The sequence below is a fragment of the Macadamia integrifolia genome, chromosome 8, assembly GCF_013358625.1.
Source record: "Macadamia integrifolia cultivar HAES 741 chromosome 8, SCU_Mint_v3, whole genome shotgun sequence".
NCBI lineage: Eukaryota > Viridiplantae > Streptophyta > Magnoliopsida > Proteales > Proteaceae > Macadamia > Macadamia integrifolia.
Genome location: NC_056564.1, coordinates 24,505,264 through 24,520,096, shown reverse-complemented (window position 1 = coordinate 24,520,096; position 14,833 = coordinate 24,505,264). Strand labels below are relative to the sequence as shown.

The window sequence follows — 14,833 nt, the reverse complement described above, 5'->3', positions numbered from 1 at the left end:
TTTTCACTGATTTAATGTTTTATTAATTGTACCAGATTTGGACCATTGTATTGGTATCAATACATGTGTCACCCCCTGAATGTGGTATTGCACGGAATTGTACGAGATCGGAATTGCAGACGATTTCAACCCGTACTATGCGCCCTCAAATCTGTTGGGGTGAAGTATTTCGAACAACTATCTCACCCAAGGAAAACCCAATCAAATAAACGGGGTATTATAGTTTATTCAGTGTACACCCGAAACGATCGAAACAGTAATTTCGGACACAGGAAAGGCCGGAACACTATATAAGCTAGTGAGCCACAGGCCCACAGTCCAAAGGCTGAAAGAAAATTCCATTTCTGTCAGCGCCAGAGCCCCATCCAAGGGAGACAATACGAGGGAAATCACAGTGAACTTTGAAGCTCTATCATGGCGACAGTTGCAGATTCAGAAGAGAAATCAGAGTTGTCGCCTGGTGATCACCGACATAAATCATGGATCGAATACGGCGTTCAAGAAGCTCAGCTCATGCAGAAAAACCTCGAAAAGACTGTCAATTCTGCCATTGAAACCGCTAGTACTCGTCTTTCTGAAATTCGCTCCACATCTTATGCTCATACTCTTATGACTATAGTACGTTTCCGACTCCTGTTATCATTTATATCATTTATGTTTCCATATTTATGAATTGAGTTCCCTTTCCCGGCGCAAAATCGTGTAGTTATTCGTAATGGTCGACAAAACAAATATATTAATTCTTCAAAATATGGATTTTAGGATATGTTGCAAGATATGATGTCCGATTACCATGCTTACGAGGATATTTTCTTTGGGAAGATCAAAGGTTCCCTCTCCGTCAATCTTGTTTTCTCTCTCCACTCTTTCAGTTATTTATTTTTTAGAATTACCTTGTGGAGCTTAAATTGCAGTTATTGTGAAGTTCTTCTCAATTTAATGGTCACTTGTCTTTTCTTTTGATTTATCTATTTTTTGCAGAGGGTCTTACTGTTGCAGCTTCAAATCCAATGGTTACCTGTGGGGTAGCAGCTGGTTTGGGAATTTTGACATTGAAAAGTATGTTCCTATGGTCGTTTAACATTAGAATAAGAACTGTATTCGGTAAATAATTTATAAATTGCACATCATGCTCAAACTCTTTGTTTGTCTGTTCCTACTTTAAGGTGCTGAATACCTCTTGAGAATTTTTTTAAGAGGTCAAACATAGTTGGCTAAGGAATTAGTTGTGTTTAATGTCTGATACTTCCTGTCAAATCAACATAGCAAGGTAAGGAGAAGTGGTTCAGTGGCAAACATGAGTCGTTTTTATTTTGGTAGCCTATTGTCATGCTGTCAACAATGATTTCCCAGGTTGGACCACAATTTCTACCTAGGTTAGAACCTTAACTCATACCATAAGTCCATAAGCCATTTCTTCTATGGGTCATTGACATTTGAGTGACCAAAAATGGTTGCTTGTAGAATTTTATGCATGGGATGCATGCAAGCCTAGATGGAGCAAATGGGAGGTATAGGGGCACCTCATTAGCTACTCTATTATTTTGTCTTTTTTCATGTTTTCCAAGATTGATATACTTGTTGTCAATATTTTGAAGAAATTTGTACTGCTATATAATTGTGTTGGATCTTGTCTCATTTACAAAGCTCATAGGTTTGTGATTTTTAGCTTAGAATAACAGATTTTCATTTGGCTAAGCTTTGAATTATAGATTCTGGGCTAGAGTCTGAATCCAGCAGAAGGACTCGTGTTTGGTTTAGATTCTGTGATGGATTCTAGAACTTAGGGGCAGTGTCAGTGATTCTAGTGATCCAACTCAGAGTGAGGTTCTGTGATTTTGGTGGTGATTCTCCCTCCAGATTATCTGATTCAGAATCTCAAAGTTTGCTAGGACTCTAGAATCACATTTGTATCCAAGTTATCAGAGTCAGAAACTTAGCCAAATTTGTTCTGGATTATGTTGAATATGCTCATCAATCAAGCTATGGTGCAATATAACATTCATTCATCATATGATTTACTATGTTATATTCGAGCAATGAAATCAATACTGGGGGTTTGATGTCTACCTCATTTCTCTTATTCATGATCGTCATTTATTTCCTATCTTCAGGGCCAAGACGTTTCTTGTATTATGGTATTCAACGCCTTTTGTTGAGTGAAGAGGTAAGCATAAACAATACTACTTGTCAGTTGTCACTTGCACATTTCACGCATCTTGTTGACTTTAACCTGACTCATTCTTATAATCTCTTGAGAAAGCTGGACTATTATCTCATGTTTATTACACTTTGGACAAGTTGTATCAGTATCACTGGCATACTCTTCTTTCTGAATAGAGAAAAGACATCGAGTGCTGTGAAAACTGAAAACTAGCCTTTAAAGCTTGAATGGGTTATTAAAAGGAAAAAACAGGCAAGATTGGCAAATTCTTAGGATATCGTGTTGGATATCCTATGGAGTCAAACCATGATTCTTAATTTCTCAGATCTCACTATTAGATGTTATTTTTGTATTCATCATAGTGGGCTTTCTGTGAGAAGTTTTAGGTTAGGTTATAAAAAGTGTAGATATGGTCGTAAAAAGTTTAATCTCTTGCCTCACCAATGCGTTTACTGCTTTATTTCCTCCAATAATTTCAGTAAATAGTGAAGGATTTTATGAATAAAGTAAGATTTTTGCTCTGTGTAACCACGGTTGGTTACATTGAGCTTGTCAAGTGTCACCATGAGGGTTTTGCCCTATGGGGTCGGTTCCCTTCTTACAATAGGGGGCATAAGTGTAACGGCATTTTAGCTTCAGAATGTTTTTTTTGTCTCGTAAGTAATAACCTTTTGTCTTATAGGAGCCACATAGGATGGTGACAACTTGGTGTGACATGCTTGGTTCACTGCAAATAGGGACCTTGCGATTCTATTTGGATGAGTCACCTGCAAAACAATTAGGTGATCTTTGCATCTACTGAAGATTATCATAGGGCGGATCAAGTTTCTGTTTAATTTACAAAAGGGCCTTAAATGACCATCAGTACCTTTACAAGGCCTACCCCGCAATTGCTGTTTGATTACACTCCAGTAACCCATCCTTTAAAAGGCTTTTTTATCCTTAAGCCACATACTTGCAACATATTTTCGATTTAATTGATTTTCTCTCACCTGCAGCCTGAAAATGCATTGAAACGGCTTGTCAACTACTTGTGGACACTCAAATGATATGGATCCATTCCCATTAACAACTACTTCAAAACTAATCTGTTTGAGTAATTGGTTAGGGGTGAGTTTATTTTGTGGAAGGTGACCTGGCTAGATTGGAAGTTTTGTATACAATATTGGTTTTTAAATATCTGCTATTTACTTCCTCGTGAATGCCCAATCTACATCTATGGAAACAATACCGTTAATAGCATCATGAGAGGAGAGAGATTTGTCCCCAACTCCCGATCTAGTCTAGCATTCTTCTATTCCTTAGGGCCCATCCGATGGCCAGTAAAACTAAAAGTCATTTACCGATTGTTTTCCCATAGAGAAGTGTGAAATGCTGCAATAGATCAGTAATGCTTTTTTAAGACAATCGTGGATCTTTCCATTGAGATATACAAAATAACATGGAATCTCCTGATGCGATCGGGTTCAAAAAGACCCTGATTGTAGATTGCCAGGGCTGTCAAGAATAAATAAATATATCAATTTGGTGATATCATTGTAATTTCCATAGCAGTTTCGCACCTTATGGGTAAGGTAACAAGATTGGACGAAAATTCGGGGATTAAATTAAAAAAAAAGGGACAATTCTGGTATTTAATATGTTGATGGGTTAAACTGAAACGAAGTTCCATAATCAGAGATTTATTTGTAATATAGAGGAACATACGCCTAAGGGTAGACAAAAGGATTTAACTCCATCAACCTTCGACAAAGGCACAAAGCCACAAGGCAGCAGTAAGGGCAGATCGATTCAGGTAGAAGAATTCCCTCTATAGGTCTTGAATGAACCTGAAAGTTTAGTCATGGACTTCTAACACGTGGGCCTCTTTGGAGTGGACAGTTCCAGAAGGTCATTGATCTAATAAAAAATTCTGAAATATCAGAGGGCGATGGGTGCAGAACCTGATGGAGTTCCAGGTTAATATCTCACAGTTTTTTGAGTTTCAGACTGAAACTCTGTATGAAGTGTTGCCTTCTACAGAGAAAGCATTCCAAAATTTCCCGTCTGAACTGAGTAGCATCGATGGAGTTCCAGCAATTTTCGCCAAACCAACAAGTACCTCAGGTACAGTGAATAGGGAGAAAGAACAGTAATATTGACAATAAAGAAGAAAGGGAAAGAGGGAAGAAAGAGATATCAAGGGGATAGAGGTACCATACCTGGAGAAGGGGAGATTCTGGAATTGAACTGAGCAGAAGAAAGAGGACTCAACCATGTAGTCACAACAAGCTCCAAATAAATTCCATTCTATTCCAACTGAGAATCGTTGGTTTTCATGCTGTTATATAGAATCAAACAAAAAAGTCCTAATCCTATCCTAAAAAGCAAAAAACAAAAATTAACTCAAATCCTAACTCCTATGTTAACTAACTTAACTAATTGCAATTACAAAATAACTAATCTATCTCCTACGTCTCCATCAACGAGAATAAAGTAATAAAAAATACAAAAATATCCCTAATTAACCCATCGTGTTACTGCATCAGCTCTCCTATTCTTAAATGAACTCGACTTTGTCGAATTAGGTCTTGAACCCAAGATACCGTTGTAGAGTTATAGGGATCTTGACGTTGAGATGACACTTATCTTGGGGAAGACAGTCGTACCATAACTCCATGAGTGTGGAGGAGAGAGTGCCTCATAGCTGTGGAGACTGTCATTGACGAGACATGTCTGATAACACATGTGGCGACATCAAGTATGTAGACCTTCTTGCTTAACTTTGATGGTATTCCGTGCACCATTGTAGAGAATGCCAACGTGTCGTTGCCAAGGTCGACCTAGAAGAATCTCACATTGTGTTAACGGGGTGACAAAGCAAAGCACATGGTATTGTAATTGCCCAAATTGTAAGTGTATTTGAGACATTGCATTGGCCTCTTTCTGAGCTGTAGGTCCAAAACCTCGCACATGAATCTTCTTGAATAGCTGCTGCTTTTGTAGGAGGATGAATGCTTGAACAAAATCAGCAGAAATAAATTTTGTTTTTGGTCCGATATCAACGATTGTATGAACATTTGTAGAACCATCATTGTGCAGAAGAACACCCTTTTTGGCTGAAGAGGGGAGCTTTCTCAACTAGTCTATTTGAGAATGATGTAAGGCTAATGGTGTAAGCTCCAATCCCATCATCATGATCATCATCATTGTGGTCCTAATCTGGATCAGGAGGAAGAGGCTTAGGAATATCCACATCAGCCTTATTCATATTGGCCAACAACTGTTCAACCAAAGTCAGAGGATGGGTATTGTTGGGACACTTACTAGCGAAGTTTCTCACCACAATTACGGCACTCGATGCTTTTCAACCACTCATTGCCTCTGATACCCGCCATCTTCTTTTCTTCCACTCTGCGGGTTTAGGCTTCTTTTCTTCAAACCAGGGCGGTTGTCTCTAAGCTGAAGAAGTTTTGAGTATGTTCTTCAATATATCTATTTTTTTTCAGCTGTCTTGGTAGGGTTTGAAATCATCGTTGGCTAGGTGTAGTCTAATCTCGGTATTCAGCCCACTCATATACCTCATAACCCATTGCTGGTCTGTCTCCTAAAGCCAACACTTCAAAGAAAATTTATGGAATTCTATTGTATAGGTATCCACATTGTTGCTTCTTTGCTGAAAGTTAACCAATTTGGGAAATAACACCTTTTGATAATTAGGAGGGATGAACTTCTCGTTTAGAATCTTCTTCATAGCCTCCTAATTAGTAACGGGTCCAAGTCTCCTGACAACTTTCGGATGTAGTACGTCTCCCACCATGAACATGCATATCCAATAAAGTTGGTGAGGGTGAGCTCACATTTTTTCTTGTTCGGAAAGGATTTAGAAATGAAAACCATTTCAACTTTAGTAAGCTAATTAAGGAAATCCTCCGTTCTTTTTTCACCATTGAATTTTGGAACCTCAACTTTGATGTCATAATCCTTGTCTGAAAAATTACCATATGACATCCTGGTATATGGCTAGATTTGGTTGCTGCCTCTGAGGTGTATCTGCAATACGTAAGGGACCAAATGGTGAACTGGGTATGGCTGGATTTGGAGCTTGTGTATTTATCTAGGTTGTAACGAGCCTCACATCAACCAATATTGCAGGTAGTATGTATGAAGGGAAACCCTAGTTTATCTCCATATAGTCAAACTAGAGTTTCATAAAATAGGTATAGCAGCATAGGTTGCTCCAAATCACAAAGGGGAAAACCTTGGTAGACAATGAAAACAGTAATTAGAGAGAAGAGAAACTGATCAACCTTGCTCTAATACCATGTAGCAGTGCCAAAGAAGATGGATCAATACATACGAAAGCAAAGAAGAAGGGAAGAAGAACAAGAGAAACTGAGAGAGAGGAGAAAGGAAAGTGGCGGCTTGAGTAGTTTTCCAAGCCGTGACCTCCCAATATATTAAAATTACAATAATGAACAAGAATTAATATAAATATCACATAAACATGCACATAGACAATAAGGAACACCCCAAGGCCCAAACACCCCTAAGTGGAGGTAAACAGTTCACACTAATAACAAGACTAATAAACTTTTTCTTCGATATTTGCTTTAATTTAGTCCCAAAATTGTCCCCAAAGTTTTAGGGTCAATGTTGAACAAACCTTATTATTTCCTCAAGGTCAAAGCCAGATCGGTCAAACAATGCCCAAACTGAATCAAAAGTGTAGGGTACTAGAAAACTCAACAAGGATGAAATCCTTGCTAGGATACTGAGAATAGGTTGAAGATGAAGGCACCAAGTAATAAGTGGATTGGAAATTTGGAATGGCATGCAGAATTCATGGATCTGATAATCTGATCTGATGGTCCATTGGAGAGCTACTTATATGATCTTGGATTTGTCTTACGCATTTACCCAAGGATTAAAGTATCGGTATCGGTCGCCGTATCGATGGCCAAAATTAAGATACGTATCAGAGGATATCGTATCGTATCGAAGATACGCTAAGATATGCTAAAGATATGCACATAAATGGATAGGGAACACTTTTTATACACTTTTGCATAAAAAAATTTGTTAAAATAAGCTATTGATAACATGTATTATGCATAAACACTAAATTAAGGGTATCACACTAAGAATTCAAGGTTTGTAGTTGTCCCATAAATGTAAAATCCTTGTTCCCAACCTTAATTTCCACTTTAGTTAGAGAGAAATATGGTTGGCAGCAAACTTTGGAACAAAAACCCCTCAAAAAATCATGTTTTTCTGAAAAATGACCCAACTTGGCCATTATGTGATTGTAGCGCACTGTAGCGGTACGTATTGTATCGGTATGTATCGACCTATACGTATCGATACACACCGATACGTACCAATACATATTGAAACGTACATTTCACTCGATTTTATTTTTTCCAGAGTATCGATACGTATTGGTGGGTATCGGTGAGTATTGGTGGTGTATCAGTGCGTATCGTAGGATACGTATCCAAACAAAGGGTTTTAAAAATTTCATGTATCATATCGGTGTGCATCGTATCGGTAAGGGCCGATACGTATTCGTATCGACCGATACTGTATGATACGCACCGATACTTAAAATCCTGCATCTACCTGATTACAAATATGATACTCCAATCTTAAGTCATAGTTTTAATTACCCTAAAGCATCCAAGGATTCTCCCCCTCCCCACTAGTTGTTTTTGGTCCCCCTTTGGTTGGTAGCCTTTTGGCTTAGTCTTGTCCCCCCCTGCTTAGGGGTTGTTCCTTTTCTGTTTATTCCCCACCCTTTTTCCCTTGTATATTCTTCTTCTTGGTATTCATAAAAAAAAAAAAAAAAAAAAAAAAAAAAAAAAAAAAAAAAAAAAGAGCATCCAAGGATTGTGTACTGAGATATTTAGTTGGAATCCTATTATGTTTTAGTAGTGAAAAAGAAAAGAAAAAGACCATTGTAAACAGGAAAGCAAGTTGCAAGCAGCCTAATGCATCCAAAATAGAAATAAAATCCATAGTTTCCGAAATATCCAGGTCCTAAGAAGAAAGAGAATAACGTCCATTGCATTTCCTAGGTAGTCATGCTATACATCATAAACTATTTAAACCATAGGACTTCATGGTGTACTGAGATAGAGTACGGCTTGGGCCGTTATCTTCTTGGCATCCCTATTTGAAAGTTTTAGCTTCTGCATCAAGGAGGAAGTGCCAGTTTTCCATCTCCTTTGAGCATGTGAGAACTCAGAAGTGTTAAATCTTTTTGTTGGCAACCTCCTACTCGAGTGATTCTTTTTAATTTATTGAATTGTTTAGAATCCTCATACAAAAGAAAAAATAATTATTATAACCCAGTTACATAATGCCTTTTCATTTGTTGGATTGACTGAAACTTGATTATTTAGATAATTGTAAACAACTAGATAAAAGATGCTACATGAGGTTATATATATTGGCTGACCATGAAAGCTAGTTTATGTGTACTTTATGGCATGGATCTATTCTCATAAGTTTATTAGTCTTCATACTCAAAGATCAAAGTGTCGGTATCGGTCGTTGTATCGGTTGGTTGAATTTAAGATACGTATCAGAGGGTATCGTATCGTAATGAAGATATGCTAAGATATGTTAAAGATCAAGGATTAAAGTATCGGTATCAGTCGTCGTGTCGGTCGGTTAAATTTAAAATACGTATCGGAGGGGTATCGTAATGAATTGGAGATACTTTAAACCATGTTCATACTTTTGTAAACCGTAGTTCTAACTTCTAAGTCTCATTTCGGTCAGATCAAAATGGGTGAAATACCAAAATTTCGCTGAAACTGTGCATTTTTTCTGTGAGTTTCATTTAGCCATTTTGGGCGGCAAACGGCTGAAATGACTCAAACTTCCAAATGAAATGACTGAAATTTCAACAATACAGTGCATTTTTGTGACTGAAATTGGAGAAATTTTGACCAAAATGACCGAAATTATGCTACTTCTGGTTTTGCCTCCTACTTCTTCTCGGGCATGTCGAAACTAGCAAAATTTCGCCAAGATTTCAGCGAAATTTTGAACTATGTTGCAGTCAAGATGGCAGACTTGCTAGATGCTGGAGAATAATGTGTAGGTTCTCTCATAATTGTTCTTGACATTGTGAGTTGTCATCCTGGATGAATAGAACTCCTTTCCACCCTGGTCTTATAGTTGCAATCTAAGGTAACTTAATTATGGAAGTCAACACTCACAGAATTGGGAGTAGGGAAGTGTACAGATTGAACAACCCAATGCCGCTCTTGACAAATTCTCAATTTTCTCAACCAAAGATTTGGTTAGGAATATGTTTAACTTTGTCATTTATTTTGCCCTCTACTCTTTAAAGAATTCATGCACCTGATGCGAGTGTACCTAAGTTGGTGAGAGACTAATGACTTAATAATTGGTAGCTTTTGCCTCACAGCTTGTCTCAGTATGCATGTGTGGAGATTAATGACTTAATAATTGGTAGCTTTTGTCTCAGTATGCAAGTGGATCACACACACAGAATAAGTGGTTACCTAAATTCAGTAGCCTATAAATTAGGGTTCCTATACAGCTACAAATTAAGCATGTTAGTGTCTAATAATTTTGTAATGACTTACTACTTGCTAGTAAGATTTCCTTTTCTGAATTTCTTTCTTATCATTGGTATCTTTAGAGACTCCTGCAAGTATCACCTAGAAGTTGACAGAACTGCAGTAGGTAAATTATATCTTCAAGGTCAACTCTTGGCATATAAATGACACTGCTACATGAGTGCTCTTCCCCCCCCCCCCCCCTCTCTTCCCCTTTGCAGGCCTTGGTTTCCAGAGCTGATGCCAAAGTCAAGGAGCTAAGGCAATCTATTGAACTTTTGAAGGCTGAAAGTGAGAAGTTGGAGGTAATCTGATGCAGTGGCTTTGTTCATTAGTGGTTATTTTTGTAAGTTCCTTTTATTATTTATTGCATGCTGATAGAGTTGTAAGATTCGATTTAGTTTGGAATATTATTTTCTGTTTTTAGATTATGATAGAGTTGTTTTTTCGGTTTCCTAGTCTAAATTGGTTTATTAGCAACTTATATATGTAACCACATATTGAGATTGATATTGGATTTGAATAGAAGTGTTTTTTTTTTTTTGAGTTTCATTTGTGGCTGAGCTGCCGATCGTGTGACTGGTTTCCTCTGTTTTTCGCTTGTCTAATCTGATTCTTTCTACCAGATGTGCTCTGTCCAAAATCATCCTCTGTTAATCTTCTTATCCCAGTTCTGTTAGTTCTTTCTTGTTTCATACCTATTCTTCTTCTTTATTACTTGGGCGGATAACCCTGTTTTCTGGTCATGTTTTCTCCATTTATTTGTTGTTGTATCTCTCTATGGGCTTTCTTGGATGCAACTGTAAAGGGATCTATAGGCACTACAGTTAGCTATACACCTGATTTTGAAGCTGAGCACATAGAGTTCACCATTCCACCATAGTACTTCGAAGAATGGACTCCTCGCCTTCAAGATTACATCCCCAACTTCAAAGAGCTCCCGGAGTTTTGTTGCGGTCTTCAGCAAGATAGTCATCATACAAATCTGATCTCTCAAATGTCAAAAAATCGTAGTCAATTTTTTATTAAGCAGGGTGAGATGCTGCAGTATGATGGGGCTTGAAGAGGGGCCACAACAGCCATTTCTGCTCTCATCAAGCCAATCCAATTTTGGCCCCCATATGGGCCAGCCATGGGACCAGTGTGGGCAGCATTAATGCACCTGGTGGTTTGAGTTTGTAGGGCCAACTAATGGGCGAGGTTGGGCCCATGAAGGGACCTTTACGTGGCTTGCGTGGAAGATTTCAAGAAGATTTTGTTTTGACATCTGTTTCTATTTTCAAGTATTTAGTTTCTAATTTTAATGTAACTGGAAATTAGGAGTATGCTACGCTAGTTTCTAATTTTATTAGATTGTTATCTTGGAAAGAATCTTCCCTCCACGCAAGAGAGGTTTGAGGTTATTAATAAAATGGGGGCTGCAGCCCCCACGATTTGAGTTTTGAGAAAGCTTGGCTTGTGCCTTGTGTGCTGTGAGAGACAGAATTATTGAGACCAAGGTCAATGTGAGACTGACCAAGGCGGCAAGGCCATAGGGAAGAGGCCTTAGTCATATCCTCTTTTTCCTTCCCCTTCCTCTTATGTCCTTTCTTCTTCTTCCCTTCTATTTCATTGTTCTTCTTCTCCTACATTCTCTTCAATTCCAGCAAGGATGGTTTAGAGACCTGTGTTACTGCCCAGTTGAGCTACTGAAGAGGAGTATTGATACAGAATAAGGGAGATCAATTGGGGACTCCATCTTGCTGACAGGACCCTGCGGCTGCTTCATCCTCCTTAAAGCTTCTTTTACTTCAGACTCGCTAATTTTTCTTACATATCTATGACATATGGTGTGTTGATGGGTAATGCAGTCTTCCAAGACACTATTGCTCTAGTATGTTATAGAAATAATCTTTCCATGTTTCCTAAATGTCCTTGTCCCTTATTAGTACTTTACCATCTTCACTTTAATACATGTAACATGGTTGAGTTCTCTACTCTTCCTTTCCCTAATTCCCTCATTTTAGTTATCTTATAGATAGCTTTTTCACCTTCCTCTTTACTCAAATTGTTATAAAGATCTTCATATTTTTTTGCCCTTGCTTTTCCTACAATTCTTCTTAGCTTCATTCTGACAAATTTATACCTTTTTAGATGCTCTACATCCTTAGTCCTTTGCCACCTCTTAAAACTAGCTTTCGTTGTCTTAATGGCTGCTTGAACCTCATCATCCCACCACCAAGTCTCCCACTTTCCTTGGTTGACCACTTTATTAGTAAATGATTTCAGGGTATCTCCTTTTAAGCTCCACCACCAACTCAATTCTCATTATCATATTCTCCAAATTCTCCATCATAGAATATATATATATATCCAGGTTGATTATTGATTAGATATATATATATATATATAAGAAGAAACCCAACTAACAATGGAGATCTAATCAATAATCAACCTGGATATATATATATATATATGTAAGAAGAAACCCAACTAACAATGGAGATCTAATCAACCTCAAATAAGGAAATTGAAAAATACAATCTAATATTCTAATCTCCTATGTAAAATTATCCCCAATGTAGAAATAAATCTCTACCAGCCCTTCTTAGACCAAAAACTGGGTTCGGCTGGTTGCAACTTGGCTTGGGTCTCCAAAGTGGGTTGTTCTGCTCCAACCATATTAACGCAACTGCAGCATACTTATTCTCATCTTCTTTAAAGCTTCCCTTATTTCATACACACTAATTTTTTGTATATATATCTAAGACATGATTTCTTGATGGTTATTACACGTTACAACCTTCTAAAACTGTATTGTTTTCATTTGGTAAATTGTAGAAATGGTTTTTCCATCTCTCTTTAATATTCTCATCACTTATTAATATATATATATATATATATTTTACTTTTAATGCATTTAATATGGTTGAAATCTCTACTCTTCCTCTTATCCTATCTAGTTTATAGATATCTTTTTCATTTCTTTGTGGTCAAATTTTTATAGAGATAGCTCATATTTCTTAGTCCGTCCTTTCCATATTATTAGCTTCATTTCTAATAAATTTATACCTTTTCTAAATCCTCATCATCCTTAATCCTTTGCCATGTTTTAGAACTTGATTTCTTAGCCTTAATAGCTACTTGAAATTCATCATCCCACTACAAAGTTTCCCTAGAAGAATGCCATTTTTCTTTAGATTTGCCTAGAATTTCTGTAGCTACATTCTTGATATAAGTTGCCATTTCATCCCACGTCATAGCAATTATAAATATGGGAAAAGAGGTATATTACATCAATAAAACCAAAAAGAAGAAGGCTTAAGGTCCATATAACCCAACTGTGAACTAAAATAAAGTCTTCCAAGGCCCGATTGGCCCAATTGTACAATCTTAACTCTATCAGGGTCACAACAATTAGCCCTTCTCTCCTAATCCAACTCTTATGACTATGGAATTGAAAAATCTCCACCAAAATGCCAAAGCTTTGAATTTCTAATGAATATGGGAGTTGCAAGGGATTTTGCCTTAACATCAAGGTTTTCACAAGGGGACAGTTTCCCACAACCTCTTAAGGAACCCTTGCCAAAATGGCCCTAAAGATCTGGTACATGGCAAATCAGATGGGGCCAAAATTATGTAAGCTGTCAAGTTTCAGTCAAATGGAGTTTGCCTAGTGGCAAAATAGAGCTTTAAAATCTAGGACAATGGGAAAGTGCATTGTGGTGGTTGGAGTCCTCTAGGTGTTGGACATGCATGGGGATGCATGAACATACATGGGAGGGTATTTGATAGTTTGATTGAATTTTGGATTTTTCTTGTGTCAAATGTCATACTCAAATTCAATCAAACTACCCCATGCATGAACATACATGGGAGGGTATTTGATAGTTTGATTGAATTTGAGTATGACATTTGACACAAGAAAAATCCAAACCATAATCTCTCTATATAATGGTCGGAATCACTACAACATCTGTTCACATGACTCAAAATGGTGGATCATCTAGGCAGCTCTTCCTAAATGGCCTGTGCAAAACAGTTTTCCCCTTTTTTGCAAATCCCATTTTCTTTTAGATTTTAAGCAACTAAAATTCAGACCAAGGATCAAACCATTGTGCTGATGCAAACTTTCATCAAGCAACTAAAAGGATCAAACCGGTGTCCTAATCCAAACTTGATTGTATCCTCAAGTCCTTCAGATGCTTTGAAACTTAATAAATCAACTTATGCATGTGATTACCTCAAGTCATGTTACCAAAAACCTTCTTCTTCCGTGTGTTTTTGTACCTTGAAATGGTAGTTTGAGTGTGTAACTTCTGTTTTCAGAAGAAAGCTTTACAAGCAGAGGAGGAGATGAAACGGGGAAGAACAAAACTTAGGTTTGTGGTTATTGATTTAGTAGGAGAGCCTTGGTGATTTCTATCTATGATCTCATTTATTTGTCCTATTGACACGTTGACTATTGTATTTCAGACAGGCAGGGAATCAGATCCAAGGCGTAATTCGTTCAGCTTATAAGATTGAAAGACAAGCAAGAGGTATGATATGTTTAACTTCACAAACTCCCCTTGAAAAATTTAGATAGTTGTTTGACATATTCTTCTGGCTCTATCTCAATTAATTGTTTTATGTTTGTATCAGGCATGAAAGATGTTGTTGGAGAACTTTCTAGCGGACAGGCTTCTCTATTCAGATCACAGGTAAGTTATCTTTATGGTTTCCTTGTCTACAGAATGGTATCCTTGAATGCCTTTGAGGGGCTTCTTGATTCGTTTTGCAATAGCAAAGTCAATTCCATTGATTCTTTGGCGCCTGGCCTCACTGGTGAATTTGAGGGAGCTAAATTTGGATGTCACCTCAATAAGAACACTTAAATATGTGGTCATGGTTTGTAAAAATTAACTCACGCTCCTCGGGGCCTTCTCTGAGTCACAGCCATTTGGAATTGCTTATTTTAGACTTACATAACTCAAGGTGATTGCTTGATTTATTTTACTTGTTAAGGCAAAATTGGACTTTCATGCGTCCCTACGCTAGCATTTTAATGTCATTACCTACTTAAGTTTTTATGGTGTAATGATTGAACCCCCTTCCCCAACCCCCCGCCAAAAAA

General features: G+C 37.5%; 1 protein-coding gene across 1 annotated transcript in view; it reads left to right on the top strand.

Annotated features, from left to right (window-relative positions):
* The first annotated feature begins 312 nt into the window (after positions 1–312).
* Positions 313–14,833, top strand: part of LOC122086676 (RGS1-HXK1-interacting protein 1-like) — a 16,689-nt gene continuing 2,168 nt past the window's right edge. Inside the window, exons 1-8 of the mRNA XM_042655656.1 lie at positions 313–618; positions 763–829; positions 982–1,059; positions 2,115–2,167; positions 9,960–10,043; positions 14,047–14,099; positions 14,194–14,258; positions 14,362–14,420. Of these exons, the coding sequence (XP_042511590.1) occupies positions 415–618; positions 763–829; positions 982–1,059; positions 2,115–2,167; positions 9,960–10,043; positions 14,047–14,099; positions 14,194–14,258; positions 14,362–14,420 (663 nt within the window). The 5' untranslated portion in view covers positions 313–414. The remainder of the gene's footprint in view (positions 619–762; positions 830–981; positions 1,060–2,114; positions 2,168–9,959; positions 10,044–14,046; positions 14,100–14,193; positions 14,259–14,361; positions 14,421–14,833) is intronic.